General features: G+C 44.4%; 1 protein-coding gene across 3 annotated transcripts in view; it reads right to left on the reverse strand.

Moving 5' to 3' along the window:
- The window catches only part of RBFOX3 (RNA binding fox-1 homolog 3), a 732,886-nt gene that overhangs the window by 13,541 nt on the left and 696,735 nt on the right, over positions 1–22,610 (reverse strand). For all 3 annotated transcript variants that reach the window (XM_078653988.1, XM_078653986.1, XM_078653987.1), the window contains 3 exons: positions 20,261–20,300; positions 16,624–16,700; positions 2,235–2,313 (listed from right to left, as the gene is read on the reverse strand). In XM_078653988.1, coding sequence (XP_078510114.1) covers positions 2,235–2,313; positions 16,624–16,700; positions 20,261–20,300 — 196 coding nt within the window. The remainder of the gene's footprint in view (positions 1–2,234; positions 2,314–16,623; positions 16,701–20,260; positions 20,301–22,610) is intronic.

The following is a 22,610-nucleotide window of genomic DNA, read 5'->3' on the forward strand; positions in this document are numbered from 1 at the left end:
CCACGAAGATCTGTCTGCCTGCTTATGATCTGAGCACTTGCTTTGGTTTTAACAGAGGAGAGTGAGCTCAAGGAAAACCCTTCGCCGACTTTCCTGTGTGTGCAGCTACTGCCCACGGGACACCTCAAGCCCCCACAGCTCCCATAACTACCGGTTTCCAATGTGAAGCCTTTGAGTAGAGAAGAGATCAGAACTGGAAAAGAGCAGAACAAAAGGCCTAGAAGGGAGCTCCCCGTGCCCAGGGAAACTGAAAAGACAGAACAGAAACCAAAGTGTGGACAGGGAAAAAAACATAGGAGATAGTGAATGATAGGAAAGGCAGGGTCAAAAAAGTAGAAAGGAAGACATTCATACAGATGGAAGGGAAAAGGATATGAGGAGGGAGACAAAGCAATAGAAAGAGGAAATGGAAGAGGACAAAAAGGAGGAGGGACAAAAATGAAATACGGATTGGAAGGATGAAAACAGGATAGATAGGGAGGAGGGCTAGAAACAGAACATGAAGAGTTAAGATCACATTAAGGAAGGGTGGAAATGGTAATGGAAAGAGTGACAACAAAGGAAAGAAATGGAGCAATGACAAATTAAATGAAAATAAACAGAACGAGACCAAAAGATATGAAAGAACGGGATGAAACCACGAGGAGAGAGCTGACAGGAATGGATGGGAAATGAGAGAGACCGTAAAAGCCAGGGAGAGAGTAAGAGACAGAGAACTCCCCTCATAATTAATGAGAGCTTTTAGCTAGCAGCTGCACTAGAGGTTTCAGGTATGCTTTTTTCCCTTTAATAAGAGAAATATTAGAAAAAAGACCCACAAACACGAGACAAGAAAGGAGGGTGCAAGCTCAAATGCGCTGTTTGTTTTTAGATTGAGCGGGAGGGGGTTGGGGCCACAGCCGGCTTGGCGCCTGTTCAAACTGGCCAAAACTGGCACCCGTTTTCACTGTTGTCCCCTGCACCGCTCTTTAGTAGAAGTAGTAATGGGGTCAGCTCAAGCGAAACATTTCGGAATGAACCCCCCTCCTTCCCAGGGTGTTCTTTTCATCTTTGATGCTGTATGCAAAGCTAGCTAAAAACACACATTAACCCCAACACTGGCCTGGCGTCGCCTGCGCCAGACCAAAGGAGGCCGACATCTGGAACCCAAACCCACGTTTACACACGGATATGTTTTAAATCACTCCCCCGAAGCCAGCACCCGGTACCTCTCTCGCCCCCAGAACCCATCACTTCCGGATATCAGCCAATGAACGCACTCTGACATAAGGCTCGCGGCACAAGGTGCACGTGGGCCTACACAGGTGACAGAAGGCCACAGATTGAGAGTAACCTATTTAATCGGGAGCCACTGCCTGTTAAACCTCAGAAAACCTGCAAACTACTACACTTTGACATTAGAGTTAATGCCAGGGTGGCAATACAGGATGCACAGCTACCACCTAATTCAAGATCCAGGAGACAGAAAATACCAATTGGTTTGAGAGAGACTTTGGTTATTGGATAGGTAAGGGCCACTCAACAATATGTGCTGTAGGAACCACTTCCGGGGCAAGGGTCTGCTCTATATCTCCGTATCTGAAGCTAGGGGGGAGCAAGGATGGACGGCTGGTTGTGCCTTTTGAGTGTTGGTAAGTCTGAGGTAGCTAGTCTCAAACCAGGGTAAGGACACAGCTTCTATGAAAGAGGAGTTCCCCATTAGTTTACGAATGTATATAGAAGGAAAGTCCTTCACTTACCCGCACGAAAGTAATGATTTGCGCATATTACCCGTGCCTGTAATAATTCAATATAAGATTTTCTCATACTGAAGGATTATATTTTGTACTGCCATATCCTAACGTGTTATTTGACATTGCGTTTCTTTAGCACATTGTCTAGCACTGGGCGGCTTTCCTGCGCTTGTATTAGTGTGAGACAGGAAATCCTTATTAGATCTAAACCAAAGGCTGATTCACATGAGCAGAGAATTACTCAAGTACTCTTTAAGGATTGCAACTCTGGCTTTCTTAACCTTTTGAGGGAGGTGTAAATTTCTGTTTCGATTATGGTGCACGAAGTGAAACTGTTCCCACCACAATTTCTTTTTGGGGCATTAAGAAAAGTAATTTGTTATTGGTGTAACGGTATGTTCTGCTACAGGAACTGGAACCAGTGCGTGTACAGCACACTGGATGACGTGGACTGGGGTGGGGTGAAAGAGCTGAACACGATGGCGGTGAGTAGTAACTTACCATGGTTCCAATGCTGTACGTGGCGGCTGGGCCGATGGTGTGGTGGTAAGGATCGGCTGCGGTGTACACTCTGCCGTAGCTTCAGGGAGAGAAAACAGGAGACGAGTCAGATAGGGTAAGGGGAGAGACACAAAGGGAGAGAGACACAAAGAAAGAGAGACGCGCAGTGAGCAAAAGCAAAGAGCTAGAGTGCCCAAATGAGGGAGAAAGATACATTAGACCATAATGGAGAACCTCAGGTCTGGCCACACAGAGGGAAAGCCGATCAGACGACGGGCAGCTTCCTTTGGAAGCCCAGTGCGGCTGGGGCAGCCCCTGACCAGGTGCTGGCTGCTACTTGACTGTCACCCACAGCTCACCCGCCCACCTGCAGTCTCAGCCACTCTCATGCACATACATGTCAGAGGGCTCGAGGATACCTCTGTTTAGAGAGCCAGGGAGCCAGAAAAAAAGTTAATCCTATGTTTTCCTAATTATAAGAGTGGGTACAGGGTGAGAGTGGATGTGGGCCTCTAAGTGGATACAGTTGTCAAAGTGGGGAAAATTAAGTTGGTGAGGGAGTGTGGTTAAGTGGTGAGAGAGTGGGATCAGGAAGTGAGATGGTACATGAAGGCGGTGAGTGGCCTAGGAGACAGGTTTGTGATGACACTGCAAGAGTGGATGCAGCTGAGAAAGAGGAATGGTGTGAGTTGAGTGGTGTTGGAGGGGCGGCAAAGAAGTTACTCATACCAAAGAGGCTTTGTGAATTACTTTGAAATATTTTTGCTTTTATTCCTGCAGGTATTTATTTTTCACCGATATAATCTTTCAGGGTCCAAAATGTCTGCAGTCTGTAAATTTTGGGCTTTTTTCTCTTCGCAGATCATAAGAACCAGTGTACAAATCAATACCAATTCGTTGTCACTTTTAAATATAGCACACATAGCCAGTGGGCGATTCCAGGAGGACATTAGCAGCCTTATTTTTAGGTCTTGCCTAGGCAGCACAAGCGCTGGCTCTTCGAGACATGCTGTATCTACTCTGTGGGCTTACAGCCCGTCCATCACTTTTCAATTGTTTTTGGACGCGTCCTTCTGAAAAGCTTTCTTCTTTGTGGCTAATGTATGTTTTTGGTACCTCTTTTTGCTCTCTCCCACAGAGCAATGACCTAGTACTTGTATTATTTTACTTTTGGCTATTTCTGTTTGTGTACGCACACTTCTTTTTTTCTTGTTTCCAGCCCAGCCTGTGCTTTGGTAATGTTCCCATTTGTTACTTTTTAGCTGGAATTTCGTGCACTAGTGGGTCTGCATTATTTGTTCATAATCTTGGATTGCTTTCAGTTTAAAATTGGCCTAATTGGTAACCAACTTACTATCAGCATTTGTTATTTTGTTTCCGTTCTGGTTTTCGCCATTGATTTATTTTGTTTTTTATTGGCATGTACCAGCATTTGTTTTTTTCCAAGGTATGCATTGAGCAGACACCGAGACTCGAAACTGGGTCCCCAGTTCCAAAGTCGGCAGCTCTGGATGTTCTTTTTATTTTCAGGCAGCTCAGCCCTTGGTGCCGATCCATTGTAGCTTTATTTTGTACTTTTTATATATTCTTTGCCTCATATTGTTTCTGAGGTTTGTTTGTTTCTGCTTATATTCCCTATATATCTTTCCCATCTTGGTTTCCATGTCTGCATTCACACTTTGGGGCTGTAAGGTTGGTTCACTTGGATATTTGTAGGCGAACTTTGTCCACCATTATGCACCTCAAGGTGACCCATGTTTATTGATTGGTGATGGCTTCCGCTTTGATTAGAGTTGAGTCTCTTGCTCATGTTGACTATTTCTAGATGTTTTATTCTTTTTTATGTCATGTATTTTATATTTGGTCCCCACAGACAGTTCCTTTAGCCCTGCCTTTACACTATACATTGTGTAGCTTTATGGTAGATGGCTGGCATCTGGCCACAAACTAAAATTTTGAAGTCTGCGCCCTGAGAAAGTCTCAAGCAGGGGCATTTCCGAAACGCGCATCGGCGCTTTTCACCCTTGTTGTCATATTTGTGATTTGTGTATTTATGTATTTTTTTGTTTATTGTTTTTTATTGTTTTATGTGGTTTTCTAGTTTGATATTGATGCATTAATGTAATTTGGCCATAGTCTATTTGTTAGTCAGTTGGTCCCTTTTAAAGTGTGGTTAGATTTTCCTCCTCTTTAGGGCTTTTTTCTGTCTTGTGATTATTAGTTTATTGTATACATGATTGTTGTTATTTATTAAATATTCACATTTATGTATCCAAAATATTTATGCAAAAAAAAGAATTCTACCAAAAAAAAGTAACGAACTTTGAAAATATGATGAATAAATAACTGTGATTGGAATTTTTCTGTGGGTGACTATTTTTACATTTGGAGCTACTGCCCTTTTTAATTGAGCTCAGTGGGGGTATCCGTACATGTTTCTCTTTGTATTTTCCCTGGTTTGGATGTTCCCCTAGAACTAGTGTTCTCAGGGTCCCTCTTATGTTTCTTTGCAGCTCTGGATGTTATGCCACATCCTCAACATAGTTATATCAAAGAGACAGTGTGTGAAAGATTACTTCATGCCCTGCTTCTCCCGACTCTTTTAAGGGGTGACTGTGATTAGTATATAGTCCTTTCCTGACCACCTCATAACGTTAATGACCGGGCTCCCATTTTTGGCTGAAGCAATACTTTTGTTTTCATTCCACTCCACGTTATGTTTAAAACCAACTGGTGAGTGCACTTTAGTTTTGTTTTGGTTCGGCGTAATCTCTCTTCTCATATGCAAATCGCAGTGTGCGTGTGAGCCGTGTCAAGGCAGGCCGTTCAGCAGCACATAGCAGAGACTGGCGCCCTTTGTTAGGTCTCGCCTGTCGATGCGCATGCGCATCGAGCAAGCGAGAGTATTGCGACTTATCCACTCTTTATCCACACTGCAAGGAATCGTGGCGATTCCTTGCAGTGCCCGTGACTTTTAAGGTCAATGCGCATGCGCATTGAGCTTATGCGCATGCGCATTGACCTTAAAAGCGCGTGCACGTCCGTCTTTGTTTACCCGCTCCGCCCCCTCCCCTTCCCGCCGTCTCACATTTCGCAATGCCCTCCTAACAACACACACACCCTCTCCCCCGCTCCGCCCCCTCCCCGCCATGTCTGCCCCCTTCCCGCCGTCTCGCATTTCTCCTCCCCCCTCCCCTCTCTTCCCTCCTTAAAAACAACTTTATGAAAACCATCGACTTGCAAAGGTTTGTTGTTTCCATAAATATTATTCAGTTGCTAGAGTTTTTTTTACTTCAGCAGTTTGAATAAAATATTTGCTTGTTATACAGAGCCAGGCTCCCCTTTTTCCACTCCCCTCCCCGGCCCCGCCCCTTCACCACATCCAGATTGGCCCCTTGCTACCACATCACACCCCTCGTGACACACCACTTCCTGGTATTCAACTTTGTCGACCGGCTCCACAGTAACCCTGCCGAAGCAACAACGGCCCCTGGATTGACTCCATGAGAGCTCCTCTACTGACTCAGGTACACAGCCCGCCGTGTTCTTTTACCCCCCCTCTCCTCGACCGTCCTCCACCAGTCCTTATCCTTAGCCTTTCCCCTCCCTTTCCTCTGCCAGGTATTCTACCACAACGCGTGGAACGCTGTACTGCGAAGCACCTGACGTCCACGGATGTGGCACCGATCGCCCGCGCTGTGCCTCCCGCTTTATTCAGGTATTTACACGCTCCCCCCAGCTCACCCGCCCGGCTTCACCAATGTTCCCTCGTCCCTCATTCCACTCCTTTATTCCCCCACTACAGATGTTGCCCATCCGACTGGAAGCACCTTAATTACTGATCTTCCGATCTACATTGTTTTTCCAGGTAACTCTGCCGCCTAAGCGCTTCATCTGGCCACTTCTCTTTCGCACTGCTCCGGTATGTCACCCCACCCGGTCCGACAACTTGGCCATGGTTTGAGCGCTTACTTCCAGATGCCGCCACACTGATACTATGCCTTACGCGAGTGAATCAGCCCCAGGATTTCGACATCCCTCCTCCTGCACTTTGACCTTACTAACCCACGGCTTTTGTACTTCCCATTCCTGGCCCCCACCTTGAAACTGTTCGTTGTCACCCTTAGTCTGACTTAATTGCACATCGCGAGTTCGGGTCCTTTGCCTCTCGCTATTCCGCCTCGGTATGTTCTTCTAGACTCACCTACCTGCCGGCTTCCTAGCCCATTACCATGACGTGATTGCAGACGTTGAGGCTACTCTCTTCATTCTGTTCTTCCCGTTTACTGCACAGCCACCGTGAGCTTCTTCGCCACTCTGTGTTTCACCCCTTCCCCCCACCTGGCCGCCCTTGCTCCCCTACCAATTGCCTACTCACCCAGATGCCCCAGAATTGACACACAACCTTATGTCCAGGCTCTTACTTCACCACCCTGGTAGTGTTCATGCCCCCTGCTCTTATGCGCAGCAGTCTCTTAGACGGCCCACCTAGGAGCCGCTCTATAGTCTTGCACGCACCTCCTACCCTCCCTCACCTCTTCTTTCCCTCCCACAGCACCCTCTAAACAACACAATCTTGTCCTGTAGACGATCCCAATTGACGAGGATCGAAACGTCGTCGACAACACAGGGCAAGACATGGCGCAGTTTTCCATGATGACTCATTTCAAATCAATAACTCTCTAAATTCTTTCACCTCTGTAATTCATTCTTGAGCCACTTTTTTTACTGTATATATTGACACTATCACTCACCTTGCGCCGCTCACGCTGTCCGTTTCTGTTACTTGCGTCGCCACCTATGTCACCTGCACATACCTGAGCACCAAGTACAATCGGGTTGTTTTTGATTTGTTCATACAGTGCTGCCATAACTGTATAATTGTTTATTTGTTCTTTTTTCCCTCCTCTTGTTTAACATATGATGAATAACAAATCAAGTCCTTAAATTGTTCTCAGTCTCCTTATTTCGGTACTAGTAATGCTTTTAGCATACATACTTAATTGTCTCCTAAATATTACCAGTTGGGATATTGTTTTTTTTCCTCTACCTGCCCTTCAGCTTGTCACGTGCGGCTTGTCATAAATAATATGACTAGCTGGCTTCCATCTTTTCCTCTGATAATATCGCGGCCCCTTTTGGACGAAGCGTCCACGCAGTTCATGGATAATTCAGTGGATTTCTTTTTGGGCCTAAATATTTTTTCCTGAGAATCGTAGGTAGAAACTGCTGTCCTATTTCAGAATACTCTGTCCGATGATCGACTGTGTCAAGTGAGCGCGGGAAAACTCGATGTGCCTTTTGTTAATTTACCCAAGCAGTCTATAGTTACGTTTGTTGTTATGACATGAGCTACATTTTTTAACAGCTTTAAAGTAGGCTACATTTTCGAAAGAAAGAGCTTAACTTCCGTATTGTAATAAGCCTGATTACAGATGATTTTACACACGCCACTCCATAATCTAAGCTTTTGCTTGACAATTGTTAGGGTGGAATTCTGTACGAATGTAATGTGGAATAATCGTTTCCATTGTTACAGCACTGCAAAAAAACACAAGCGCTTTTTACTTATATACTGGCTTGTTAGCCAACGCCGTGGTTCTTGTTTGTCTACTTCAAAAGGATGGAATGCTAGGCAGGCCCTGTATGGATTTATACCTTTCACCTACAAATATTTGGAGAGAGCGTTTAAACAAACTATCTCGCATGCTATTACCATATGTTTTGGTAAACACACCACTGCAGCAAATTCTTTCAGTTCACTGCTGTGCTTAAAACAAAAACCTTATCATCACCGGAATGCACATAATAAAAGAGGGGCACCTTTTATTATAAGTGTGCACATAGACTTTTTTGTGCTAAGTGCAAATTGCAACTTTTCAATAAATATTTTACTCTGAGTGATAGAAGGGGCTCTGTTAGTAAAAAGCTGTTACGTACTTTAGGATGCAATTTAATCACTTGTTGAGTAACATTTTAAACCCCTCACCCTCCCTCACCCACCCTCACCCTCACTCACCTTCAACACCTCACCCTCACTCACCCTCAACGCCTCACCCTCACTCACCCTCAACACCTCACACTCACTCACCCTCACCCTCTCTCACCCTCTACCCTCACTCACCCTCAATACCTCACCCTCACTCTCACTCACCCTCAATACCTCACCCTCACTCTCACTCACCCTCACACTCACCCTCACTCACCCTCACTCACCCTCACCCACCCTCACTCACCCTCACTCACCCTCACTCACCCTCACTCTCACTCACTCTCACTCACTCTCACTCTCACTCACCCTCAACCCCTCACCCTCACTCACCCTCAACCCCTCACTCACCCACCCTCAACCCCTCACTCACCCTCAACCCCTCACCCTCACACAGTGCAATAGGTCTCGGAGCATTTGAGTTAGAGCTTTTAGAAATGTTTATGGCTTTTTTTTAAAAATTCTTTAGCATTGGCTACAGGAAACAAAAATGCTAAAGATTTACAAAAAAACCCATAAACAATTCTAAAAGCACTAACTCTAATGCTGCGAGACCTATTGCATTTCCAATGCTTGTTTATCTCAATGCGACATATCAAGCTGATCGCCGCCTGGCCCTGCCTCCAACGCCCAGGGCTAAGACAAAGAGCTTGCCTCCAAACAATGCACCTGCTATCACAGCCTCCAATCATGCTCTCCCATACCTCAGCCTCAACCCCTCTCCCTCTTTTTCACTCGTTCAAGAGTCTCCCTCCTTTTTACTCCAGATAACCCATGGACTTTTGAAAACCAACTGGAGAGTGTTCTTTATTTAAATTTTTGGGCGGTTTAATCTCTCTTTTCATTCATATTTGCCTTAGTATGGAAGTCTCTGCTAGAAGAAATGAATGTGACTTCTCTGATAGAAGAAATGAATGTGACTTTCCAAACTTTTTTTTTATCATTGTTTTATTTTTAAAGGGTCTTTCTCATTTTTCACTGCGGTTTTGGGTGATTAGTGTCCGTTCAATGACACTAATGCACATAACTCCTGCATGACTTTCAAAACTTTTTAACCATTTTTTAAACTTTTAAAGTATCTTGTTAATTTTTCGCTGCAGTTCAAGAACACTAATGCATGCAGTGGTAGTTTATATTTTAGTTATATTGCATTCATTAAACAGCTTTTGGTGGGGGTGGCAAGTTTACTCTCGCCTATTTAAGTTCCTGACAACTCTTCTTAGAACATTAAGCACCAGAATAAAGATTTTAGGTCATTAATATTTCAGAAGAAGCAAGTTCTGTGTAACACATACTCGTCTCCACACCCGAGTGTTCTGTGTGCATGACTTTTTTTGTGTGTATTGTAGATATCTAGGACTGTGTGTGGGCATGGTCTATGTGTGTGAGTGCCTATGTATGCATGTGTTGATGTAGTTGCCAATGACTGTGTGTGTTTCAGATTGCTGGTCCACTGTGTACCTCTTAAACTAGGTGTTCGGGTGTATAGTTGTATCCAGTTCGGTGCGTGCCTGTATAGTTGTCCCTGCTTGGGTCTGTGAGTGTTTCGGTGCTATGTCTGTTTTCCTCTGTGGACCTTTGGGGTGTTGGCACTGTGACAGTATCGTACAGCCCCATATCCAGACACTCCAGGGCCATGCTCTTAACCCCTTGGCTGCGGGGCATTTTCACCTGCTGTGTGGGAGGAGGGGGGCCGCGTGCGGCGCTGCCGTGCTTGTGACGAGCTTAGCTCATCATGAGGCACAGTGGAGCTGCACTCATGACGAGCTCAGCTCGTCACGACCACACCCGTTTTGGAACGTTCAGCACAGCGGAGAAATTATCCCCGCGTGTGAACGTTCCAACGGTCATGACGAGCTCAGCTCGTCATGAGTGCAGCTCAACCGTTCGTCATGAGCATACAACGGGTTAAACAGTGGGCTTCTTCTCCAGTACCTATCATTTTGAAGCTACGACGAGACCCCAGATTATTGACTTCTGCTGTGCAAAAAAAGTATAATGGGCACACTCTCTTCATATAGTACACTAAAATGTAATTCCATAATTCCGCAAATTTTTACGGGGCAAAGCCTTAAATTAGCACATAATTATAACACTAAACATAATAATGTTAGTATTCATATTTCCACTACTAACAATAATAGTGCCTGCTGAGCTTCCAAACAGCCCTGGCCTTGAAGGATGGGCGGCTTCCCCTCACCTACCTCCCCATCTACACACACTTTTGTTTACATTAAGCATTTTCCTTAACCTGTTTGTTGCTTCGAACGTTCTGAGCCAGTGCTGAACGTTCGAAGAAACGGGTGCGGCCGCGTCGGTCAACGGACGTGCGCAGCACTGGCAAGGTAGTGCTCGCGACGACCGTTGGCCGACGGCAGCACTCAAGGGGTTAAGGTTGAACCCAGTCCACGCGCCTGCAATCATTTTTTTGGCTATCTTGCCATATCTAGAGTTATTGTTGCACAGCACTCATGAGATCCACTTAATGAATTTTATTGTGTATACAGCTGTTAATTTGCGAAACAACTAGCAATCCGTAGTTTTGGATATTTTAGTGGCCGCCTGAGACCCTGCAATATCTGCAGTCTTTGTTGGACTCAGATATCTGTTATGTTTGAAAGGCCTCATAGTGACAGAGCTGCTGGAGAGGTGTTTATGTCCCAGTGGTGGCAGGCCTGTAAACTTGTACTCCATCTGCACTTGCTCCAATTTACATCCTGTTAGGGATTGGAGCGGCAGATTTAACCATTTTAAATACTCCCACACAGTTTTGTAGTTCAAAATGGTCTCTTCTGCACTGTGTCAAACCATGTGTACAGTGCTGAGAGTTCCCTCTGCTACAGAAACTGTACTGAGGCCTTTCAGTGGTGTGCGGCCACATCATAGCCTATAAATAAGGTTACCAGAGCAGGCCATGTCACCAAGGATTCCATACTCTAGTACTGGATTCTGGGTGATGTAGTGAGGGTGATCAAATGGAACTCAAACTCGATATCTTGCTTGGAGTAATTTGAATGGTATAAAAATAGGTATAAGAAGCAAAAGCTGTAAATTATATGGGTATCCACTTCAAGATATAGTGTACATTCCACTTATATTTGTCATGTTAAAACCAACGTTTAAGAGAATTTTATTTTTTAAATAACTGTTGCCATTAACATAATATGTGCACCCCAGGAGCTTGTGTTTTTTCAGTTCTCTTCCTCAGGTGCGTCTCTCTCTCTCTCTGTGCTCTAGATTGTTCTCTCTGTGCTATCCGTGCTGAGTGTTGCGTTCCCCCTCCTACACCCGTTGTTTCTTGCTCCACCCATTCCTCCATTTGCAAACCTGCCTAAAAGTCCTTTTTTTTAAATGCTTACTTCTTTGATACTCATCAAAAAAACGCTTTCAAAGTAAAAAAATGTCTTCATATTACAGATCTAATTCGGATTAGTGAATTAAAAACTCATGTAATTTTGGAGGCATATATGCATGATGACACATGCCCAAACATGTTCTCACACATGCGTTCACATATAAAATAATACGGCCACCTCTTAGCCCCTTTTGTTCAGCTTTTGTTGTACACAACAGCAGCATCATAGGGCATGAACAAAAGGCACTGAGAGAGGCAACAGGTCTTGAAGGCGAGACCTATTAGCTTTGCCATTGCTTGTTGTTAATTGTCTGTAGCGTGTCGGGGTAAGGGATCTTCTTGACTCCTCCAACTGGTACCCTAATAATTCTTGCACATAACCGGTCATCTTCAGCATGAATCTCTTGCCTTAACTGCTTCGAGGCTGGGAAACTTCTTGCATGTCACCTGGACTAGGCTGTGTATGTGCTATGCCTGCTGCAGAGCCAGTGATCCAGGCACTGGTACCAGGCGTCAGCCCAATAGAGGAGTAAAACAGCGAGGAGCTGTGGCTGTTGAGTAGCTTTAGCACCCTGAGGAGGTGGCTGGTAAGAATCAGAAGGCCTTGGGCCAGAGTATCCGCGGTAGTCGCAAGAGTGGGAACAGAAAGAAGTGACATTGAGGGTGAGAGGAATGAGTAACTGTGTGAGAAGTGCAAGTGTGCGAGAATTTATTTATTTTATTTTTTTAAAATTTATTTTATACTTATTTTATGAGAAGGTTATGTACAGACGGTTGAGTACTAATGTGAGCACGTGTATAGTAACTGCTGTGGTGTGTTTGGCCAAAGGGTGGAGTGGGTGGAGTTGGTAGTGATGGGTAGGTATCCGTCAGTTGCATACTAGGGACTTCGACAGTGAAATTTAGATATATGGTCCTTTTGACTGGCCCTAGTAAGCCGGATATGAACTAAGCCGTTCATTCTGAAAGCCGGGCATATTGGGTGGTTGGTTCAGAAGGAAGGACTGGCAGGGGCAGTTGGTAATGGGTGGAGGGGGCATATGAAGGAAGTTGCCAGGGTAGGTTGGAAGGCTAGCCCACGGCCGCCTTTTGCAGGACAGTCGGTTTCGCAGGCCTTCTCTCTAGTGAAGACAATCAAACAAAACAGCTCTGCCTGAATATTACTTTATAAAGTGCTATTCGTCACTGATATAAGAGAACAATCCTAACAAGGTACCCTTCCCATTTATAATGCAAAAAACATGTGGGTTAAGGATATCATATTTATTTATATTGTTTAGTCAACATAGTAGAAAAAACATAAAAGACAATGAATGTCAACAAACTCTACAAGCATCCTCGGTCACACACACACAATCTTTCAGACATGCATACAAACACTGAGTCATACATTCCAGGGATAGCAATGCATTAGATAGTGCTAAACATAGTCACATAATACTAATGTGGTTCCAATCAATAAGAAAATCAATCAATTTTGAATAGTATGGGAAATCCAAGATCAGTTGATCATATTTTCAATAATTGATGCAGTCTATAATCCGTTTTTTTTCTCCAGGGAAAAGATGCAAACAAAGGAGGCACAGGGGCACCGGCACAAACGCGCGTTTCGGTGTCAGATCCACCTATGGGTCACCTTCTTCAGGGCAAAAAGTTTCTGTGCGAGCAAATAGAATGAGATGCGCCTGGGTCAGATAGCCAGGAGAGTAGCCCTGGACCATGGAGGGCAAACATGAAGAAGGGATGGAAGTCTGGGGGTCACAACTGTCACGACGGTCATTCCTCCACCCCGTTAAATGTCAACCCGTCACTATTTCACATGGTGAATGATAACATAACAGCCTACAAGACGCTAGATCCAAGCGCCTACCACATAGCTCTAGGCACTGGTTGTTGGAGTTACTCTGACGTGCCAGCCTGCTGGTGTCAAGCGAGAAATCTGAGGAGACTGCATAGCTGATGGCAGCGGATTGTAGTTGTCAGTGCCGAATTTTTTTATGTATTCAAGCGGGTGGTTCTGGTGCCTCCCCTTCAATGAGCGGATATTCCTCACCACCTGAGTAAAAGGATGGATGGTACCTATAAATGAGGAACACATTCCTGCAATTCAGCAACTCCCTAACCAGAGGCCTAGGCCTGCTGATGTCTGGCTGGAGTATACATCCTCTGTGCTCAACCAGTGCCCAATCCTGCCTGGGGGAAGAACACCCAACACGTTGACCTCTCTAAGTGGTTGACTATCTGAAGCTGCCTGCTGACTAAGAGCTGTGTGCTGGTCCAGGGCCTGTGAACTAAATAGAAACAGCACCACTGCAGTCTGGATGGACAAGGCCACCAAACCCTGAATCAGGCCCTCTGTGTCAACTGGCGTTAAATGTCCAGAGACTCTGCAGCAAGCTGTTTAATGAACCCAGACGACTTGTGCTACTCGGTATTGATCCTCTATAATACTGACTATAAACAGGCAAAGCGGAGGGCTCCACAGAGATCTCATACTGGGACACTGTCGAGGCTTTGCAGAGCCTGCCTCCCTGCCCCGTAGGCTAGCATCAGCCAGTGCATCCCACCTGTCATTTTAACCATACTTTGTTATGTTAAATATGTGTGAAGGTATATCTGGGGAACTGTATGGGGTAGAGATGCCTATTATTCCACCAGAGTCCATCAATTACATTCTATTAATCTATGTTTATCTCACCACAAACATATATATTAGGTTTAAGAAGGTTCAGTATGAGGTTTGAAAGCAATACCTCATACTGAACCTTACCCTTTATTGATTATGGTCATTTTTGTTGTATGGTCGTTGGGACCAAACTTCCCACCACCGTCTAATATTTATCCCAGGACGGCTCAACAACAGCTCCGATGGGAAAAAAAGTGCTTAATAAAAATAAATTTAAATAAGTGCCAGGGCTTTGGTAAAAAAAACAAAAAAAGTGCCACGGCTCTGGTTAGGAGGCTACTGTAGCTTGCACCACCATTGTCCCTGCGATGTTGCCAATGATCCTACATGTATGACAATCCAGAGTATTTGGGGTCCCCAAAGCTTATAAGATTGGCTTAGACAGCAGGTGATAGTATTTTTTAAGTGTATTGAATTAATAATGAACTATTGCTGTGGTCATCTCTAAATTAGCCAGACAGCGCCACCTTGTGGCAGACTGTCCCAAGCGCCGCTGTTGACAATTAAGTGCCAGTACCAAGCACCGGAAACCACTGGCTCAAATTAAGCACCGGGGAAAAACTAAAGGAAACTATGGACTTCTGCCTTTTTCTTGTAGATCAAGATGTGCACCGCATGTTGTGATACTGCCCTGATTGATGACTCCGCAAAAATAGGCGCAGCCTTAACAAAGGTAAGGAGAGAAACTCTTCTGATGTAAAGAAATAATATTGAAACACGGCTTGAACAGACCTCTCAAAATATGATGCAAAAATTGCAAGGCCATGTAAAGTAAAATTGTGAACTTAAAATCATTAAAATGCCCTGGGAAGATATATTGCGCAACACATGATAAATGCAGTGTAAGACGCTTTTGTGAAAGTTTGGCCAGACCAGCATATATTTGTTTGAAATGGTCTCCCAGGACAAGTGGATTTGCACCGCCATTCGTGAGGTATTATGCCACCTAGATTAATGAAGCAGCCTAAGAGAAGAAGGAAAAAAGATTGTCTGACTGCAGATCACTGGTTCAAAAAGACTTCAAGATATATAATTATTGCAAGGCCGCAACAAAATGAAAAGTAAAATGCGAAAATGTGTTGTGATCTGCACCTACCAGAATGCGCTAGGTCCGATATTGTTGACCAACACTTGATAAATAGTGTGTGATAAGTGCTTAGACTTACATGTATACATTAAGTATTGCGACTAAAGCTAGAACCACATTGCCTGCCATCAAGAAACTGACATGTTTCCTTCAGCCCAATGACTTCTTTCATGTTATACAGGCCATGGTTTCAGCCAAAATCGACTACGTAAATTCTAGTTAGGCTGGCACCCGCTTATAATAACTAAAACCCATCAGGGCTGTTATTCATTCAGTGGCAAAATGTATACCTGGCACAAGACAATATGACCATATTTCCCAGGTTTTTCCATTGACTCCTCTTAAAAGTCAGAATAAAGTTTAAATTAGTTTGCATTACTTACAAAACAATACCTTCTATAACCCGGATATATCTTGAAGCTGTCCTCATGATATTAGGTGCCAACAAGAACCTAAGGAACCTTTATAACTGCAGCCTGGAAAGCAAACTATCAAAACTTGCAGAGAAGCGAACCGAGCCTTTTTTGGGGGCAATTCCTTCTCTTTGGTGTGCTTTCCCGGCCAGTATTAGTCTTGTGGTGATCCCAATGATCTTCAGAGAAAAAAAGCCACTAGTTCACACTATCTAAATTATCGCACCCAGAACAATGAAGATCTAGTCTATTATTCTGCTCTCCTCTTCCCCCTCCACCTCTGTGTTCTTAATCTTCACACCTTTTCACTCCCTGTAATCTAACTGAAGACCTGACTCTCTTCTTTCCCTTGCACGATCCAGATATCCCTTTCAAGCCTCAGTACCTTGCCCCTATTCTCCTCTTTTCCTTCAAAATAGCTATGGATTTACTCTATGTTTTATCTCTACCAAGAAACCAAGATAAGTCAAAGGTATATGAAATTATCCTGTTATTTATTGCCCTGGTTCTATGCAAGTGATGCCTCTTTGGACAGTATGCTGCTATCTTCTGGTTGAATATGCTTCACTAAGATTTAAGGAATAAAATAGTTAAAAACCTGCCACCGTTTGCACTCTTGATACCTTTGACAGGGACATTTCCTGCCACACTCTATTTCTTCTTGCACACATTCCCTGCCACGTCTTGCATACATTTCCTGCACATCTTGTGCACAGCCTTTCCCACATCTCTAGCACAATCCACGCCACATCTTATGCATGTTCCCTTTGGCATCTCAAGCACAATGTCTACACCCTGCACATTCTCTACTCTTGCACACATTCTCTGCCAAGCCAACAGTCTATGGCCGCCATCTTACCTGTCGCTGTATGCTGCCGCTGCTGCCGCCGCTGCTGCTGCTACCGGCTGAGCGTACCTGTACGCTGCATACCCGCCCTGGGTTAACACAAGAGAATCTGTTTATGCATCATGACAAAGCTGCAAGGTATCTCTGATCTTTCTGCTTCCCATACTCCATCCACGTCACATGTACACCTATTCTTATGTGTCCACTTTGTTCCATCTTTCGAGCCCTCTACCAGCTGACTGCTGCCTAAATCTATACCAGGAACTGACAGGACCACTGCGTAGGATCCTGCTACAGGTCCACGGCTTCTCCAGCATAAACACCCAGGGCCCCAGAATACACCCTAATCACCAGGCATGAAGTCAGTCAGAGGATTTCCATAGAAATCAGAATGAAGCTTATTATAAATCGATATGACACCCTGTGCAAGTCCTGGAATCCAAGTAGGAATAAATCTAACCCCTGTGTATATATCCTAGGATCATTGTGTAAATGCCAATGACCCCTGTGTATATCCTAGGATCGTTGTGTAAATACCAATGACCCCCGTGTATATCCTAAGATCGTTCTGTAAATACCAATGACCCCTGTGTATATCCTAAGATCATTGTGTAAATACCAATGACCCCGTGTATATCCTAGCATCGTTGTATGAATGCCAAAGACCCCATGTATATCCTAGGATCGCTGTGTAAATACCAATGACCACAGTGTATATCCTAGGATCGTTGTGTAAATACCACTGACCCCTGTGTATATCCTAGCATCGTTGTATAAATGCCAAAGACCCCATGTATATTCTAGGATCGTTGTGTAAATACCAATGACCCCTGTGTATATCCTAGCATCGTTGTATAAATGCCAAAGACCCCATGTATATCCTAGGATTGTTGTGTGAATACCAATGACCCGCGTATATTCTAGGATCCTTGTGTTAATACCACTGACCCCCGTGTATATCCTAGGACTGTTGTGTGAATACCAATTACCCCGTGTATATCCTAGGATCGTTGTGTAAATACCACTGACCCCTGTGTATATCCTAGCATCGTTTTATAAATGTCAAAGACCCCATGTATATTCTAGGACCGTTGTGTAAATACCAATGACCCCCGTGTATATCCTAAGATCGTTGTGTAAATACCAATGACCCCCGTGTATATCCTAGCATCGTTGTATAAATGCCAAAGACCCCATGTATATCCTAGGATTGTTGTGTGAATACCAATGACCCCGTGCATATTCTAGGATCGTTGTGTTAATACCACTGACCCCGTGTATATCCTAGGATCGTTGTTTAAATACCAATGACCCCCATGTATACCCTAGGATCGTTGTATAAATGCCAAAGACCCCTGTGTATATCCTAGGATCGTTGCGTGAATACCAATGACCCCCGTGTATATCCTAAGATCGTTGTGTAAATACCTATGACCCCGTGTATATCCTAGCATCGTTGTATAAATGCCAAAGACCCCATGTATATTCTAGGACTGTTGTGTGAATACCAATTACCCCGTGTATATCCTAGGATCATTGTGTAAATACCACTGACCCCTGTGTATATCCTAGCATCGTTGTATAAATGCCAAAGACTCCATGTATATCCTAGGATTGTTGTGTGAATACCAATGACCCCCGTGTATATCCTAGCATCGTTGTATAAATACCACTGACCCCCGTGTGTATCCTAGGATCATTGTGTAAATACCAAAGACCCCGTGTATATCCTAGGATCGTTGTGTAAATACCAATGACCCCCGTGTATATCCTAGCATCGTTGTATAAATGCCAAAGACCCCATGTATATCCTAGGATCGTTGTGTGAATACTAATGATCCTGTGTATATCCTAGGATCGTTGTGTAAATACCAAAGACCCCGTGTATATCCTAGGATCGTTGTGTAAATACCAATGACCCCCGTGTATATCCTAGCATCGTTGTATAAATGCCAAAGACCCCATGTATATCCTAGGATCGTTGTGTGAATACCAATGATCCTGTGTATATCCTAGGATCGTTGTGTAAATACCACTGACCCCCGTGTATATCCTAGGATCGTTGTGTAAATACCACTGACCCCCATGTATATCCTAGGATCGTTGTGTTAATAGCAATGACCCCCATGTATACCCAAGGATCGTTGAATAAATGCCAAAGACCCCCGTGTATATCCTAGGACCGTTGTGTGAATACCAATGACCGCCGTGTATATCCTAAGATCTTAGTGTAAATACAAATGAATCCAATTATGAAGGCAAACACGATAATACACGGGGAATAAACCCTTGAATGCCAGTGAAAGTATAAATGGCTCCAAATGTGAATCCTAAGATCCTTGAGTAAATATAAATATTTGAAAACAAGAACCCTAGAACATAAATGCTCAAGACACAGAACATGAATCCTAGAATCACAGTGCAAATACAAATTTCCCCCAGTGTGAATCCCCGGGTCATTGTGCAAATATAAATTCCCCTCAGTGTGAATCCCAGGGTCATTGTGTAAACATAAATTACCCCAGTGTGAATTACAGTGTCATTGCGTAAATATAAATGATTGCAAGCAAGAATCGTAACACGTCAATCTACAGAACATAGAGTGTGAATCCCATATCCTAGTTTTTTTACAAATTGCACCCAGTGTGAATCCTACAGCTTTGTGTAAATATAAATGCTTCCAACAATGAATTCTGACATAAATATACAGGACACAGCATGAATCCTAGAATTCCACTGTAAATTTAAATGGCCCCAGTTGGTATCTTAGCACCTGAATACAATTCCAAAGCACCGCCAGTGGGAACCCCTCAGAATGATCCAGAGTTGGATCCAGGATAGTTCACTACAGACCCCAGCAATCAGGGCCAAGGGCACCTCTGGCAGAGATATTAGTCACATGTCAGGTAAGTGACTACCCCGTGCCTCTGTTCTCGCCCTGGGGACTTTTCACAGACAGTGGCCTGCTGGGAAATCTCCTGAATATACCTGTCCTTACCAAGTCGAGCCTGAACAAGGGAAATTACTAGAACCAACTCACCACTGCAGTTGCAGCCACCTCTGAGCTGAGCCTTTGTAAATGGGGTAGAATGTAAATGTAAATTGATACTTTTATAGCGCACTACTCACCCGCAAGGGTCTCAAGGCGCTTGTATGAATACCGCTGTGGAACCCATCCTGGGTTTCCCTGTGAGGTGTCCACTCCTGGGCACCCCCAAGGTGGAGGCCAGGCATCCTTAGCGTTGTGGGGGCCGTTGTGGAGATTAAGCAAGCTATTGCCCAGAGTTACAGAGTGGGACTCCATGATTGGAATAGGCACCGAGGCGAGAATTATCAGGTCCGTGGAATTTTTTAGCCCAAGACCCGCCGAGGCGGGGAATTGAACCCTGGTCCCGGGCTAGACCTCTGCATCAGGGTCTGCCGCTCTAACCATTGAGCCACACTTCTCCACTAAGGGGGTAAGATACCTAAATGAATACTCCTCAAGGTCTGCGCTAGTTGCGTGTGACAGGAATAGGCATTGTTAGGAAAGGTTTTGCAGCTTTCTACCCTGAACTGCAGTTCCTGTTTCACCAAAAATGCCCATTAGTGGCATTTGTGATAAGTTTTTTAAAACATAAAAAGACAATATTTGTTGAAGGGAACTTACATAAATTTCTGCTCCATAAAAACCGTCCTGATAAACAACACTAAGGAAAAGAGAGAAGGATACATTTTATTAGATACCCGGAGACATCTTTGCATCTGAAGACACTTTTCTAACCAAAGACCTCCTTTATCTGCGGCATACACTGCAAAAATGAAACAGCCCCCCGTCCTGAGATAACCCCTCTATTCCGGTTCATCCATTCCATCATGATCCACCTCCTCCAGCTTTTGTCATCCAGTGTATCATGAAATGCACCACCCGCCATCTCAATTCAGCCCTTCCAGGAAAATCAACCAAGTCGTCTGTGCCAGATGCTGCTCTTCTTTGCTGTGCTCTTTGAATTGTCTTAGTGCATGGCCATTTTACTAAGCTCAAACTAAACTTTTTTTCTCTTGTGATCTCTGGTGTTAGTGAAATGTGAGTTTTATAGCCTGAGTGACTATCAGGCGGCCAAGTAAGCAGATGGATTGCTCCACGTTCAACACCTCAGGACCATCTGTGTCACAAATGGCCCATAAATGCCTATGTGCATGGAGTATTAGGGCGGTTGGGAAGGGTTGTAGAATTTCGGAGTCAGGATCTTGCTATCTTCATAGTATGAGAATAGATTGTGATCACTCTTTAAGAGGAGTTAGTCAATCTCCGTATTTTACACTGGCACAGGCCTAATTTATATCTTGAATACTGGCACAGTGCTGTTCTCCTTTTACCTAACATACCCATACTTTTCCTTGATTCCCCAGTTCTAAATTACACGGTCTGTGTAATGATTCTTTTCAGTTCTCATGAAAGACCTATTTTCGTCTTACAGGTGAGCCCACCCACTGCTTACAATTGGTTGGCTTTATTGTCTCTCATTTGCTTGTTGTTTATTTGTTATCTTGTGTGTGCTTTCCTGTGTGTGTGTCTCTTCTGGAGCATGGCCTCATTAATTTTTTCTTTCTGCTAATTAATTTTCATGCTCTACTTTTTTGGGTTAAGCTTTAATTGAGAGTGCATGTGTTTTCCAGCTGTCCCGCACTCTCTTTTCCCTTCAGTGTGCTGTTGTCCTCGCGAGTCTTCTCGCCTATGTGTTTCCCCTCAGTCTTGCTTACCCCATTGATGCCTTCCATGTCGTTTCTCCACACCTGCGTCCTCTGTGTTGCATCTGCCCCATTCCTCTATGTTGCGTGTCCCCACCCACGCTCTCCATGCAGCTCCCACCAACCACGCCTTCTGTGTCGCTTCCACCCTCCTCCTCCATGCTGCTTCCACCTTCAACACTCTCATTGTTGCTTCTCCCCACACGGTTGCCATGGTGCTTCTTGGGAGCAGCCCCTCTTTAGTGTTTGCAACACATCTTCTGAGTGGAGACTGCAGAGTGTTTAACACAGGATGCCTTGCACATTCCCTAAATTTTGTGCTTGATGGAGGGCGAATCCCCTCTGGCTTCCCAAGTGTAGTCCAGCCATGGGCAGCCAGTGTAAATATTGTAGAACTGCTGAGATTAGAGTCCGGTAATGTGGATTAAGGAGTTTTCAGAAATTCGCATTCTAATTTCTTCCCAGGCCTGAGGGGGTTAAGGAAGGGATTACGGACAATGGTGGGAGATGGTTTGTCACCAAAAACCATGCCACTTATGGCTGGGATTCACCCAGGGCTCTGTATAATGTTTCAGGTGAAATCGGTATTTGGGGGAAGGCTCTGTACCTGGCAGGAGCACTGTCCAATCAGGAGGGCTGCTTACTTCTATTTGAACAGGAGTAGATGTACACTGACTGAAACACTTCGTTTTTTTTCTGCTGGCCTTCGTTGTAATATGAAACATTTAAGAATAAGTCTCAAGGCAATTGGTTGTCTAACCCTACTATGATTGGTGATGTTTTGGGTCACACTTTCTTCAAGGCTTCTTCTAGATACAGCCTGGGCACAATGTCCAGCACACAATGTGACAGTATCCCCAACAACGGCCGCCATTTTAAGGATGTCTGCCCATCAAAGCCCCCTCACTTAGGGATGCAATTTAGTTTCCTGTCACCAGGACACTATGTTCCCGTTCTGACTTTTCATTTGATAACAATGGCCACTGGAAATTGTAAGCCATGCGTTGCAGCCACTGAACCAATGAGAATGACACACCTAATAAAGAGTTGTAACAAGAGCGTGGACCCGGAAACTTGGTGTCTTGATGGCGTGGAGGGAAGTAGCAACCATTCTAAGAAAAGAGGGCAACCATTTGTTTTCTTGCTCTTTCTCCTCACCAATAGTTCTTGCACCCACAACATTCCATGAGCAACCTCACCTCCTCAAACCACAGACCCACCTATTGATCTATTCTTCCCTCCAATCGCCCATTTACCCCTACACGCTT

The sequence above is a fragment of the Lissotriton helveticus genome, chromosome 7, assembly GCF_964261635.1.
Source record: "Lissotriton helveticus chromosome 7, aLisHel1.1, whole genome shotgun sequence".
Taxonomy (NCBI): domain Eukaryota; kingdom Metazoa; phylum Chordata; class Amphibia; order Caudata; family Salamandridae; genus Lissotriton; species Lissotriton helveticus.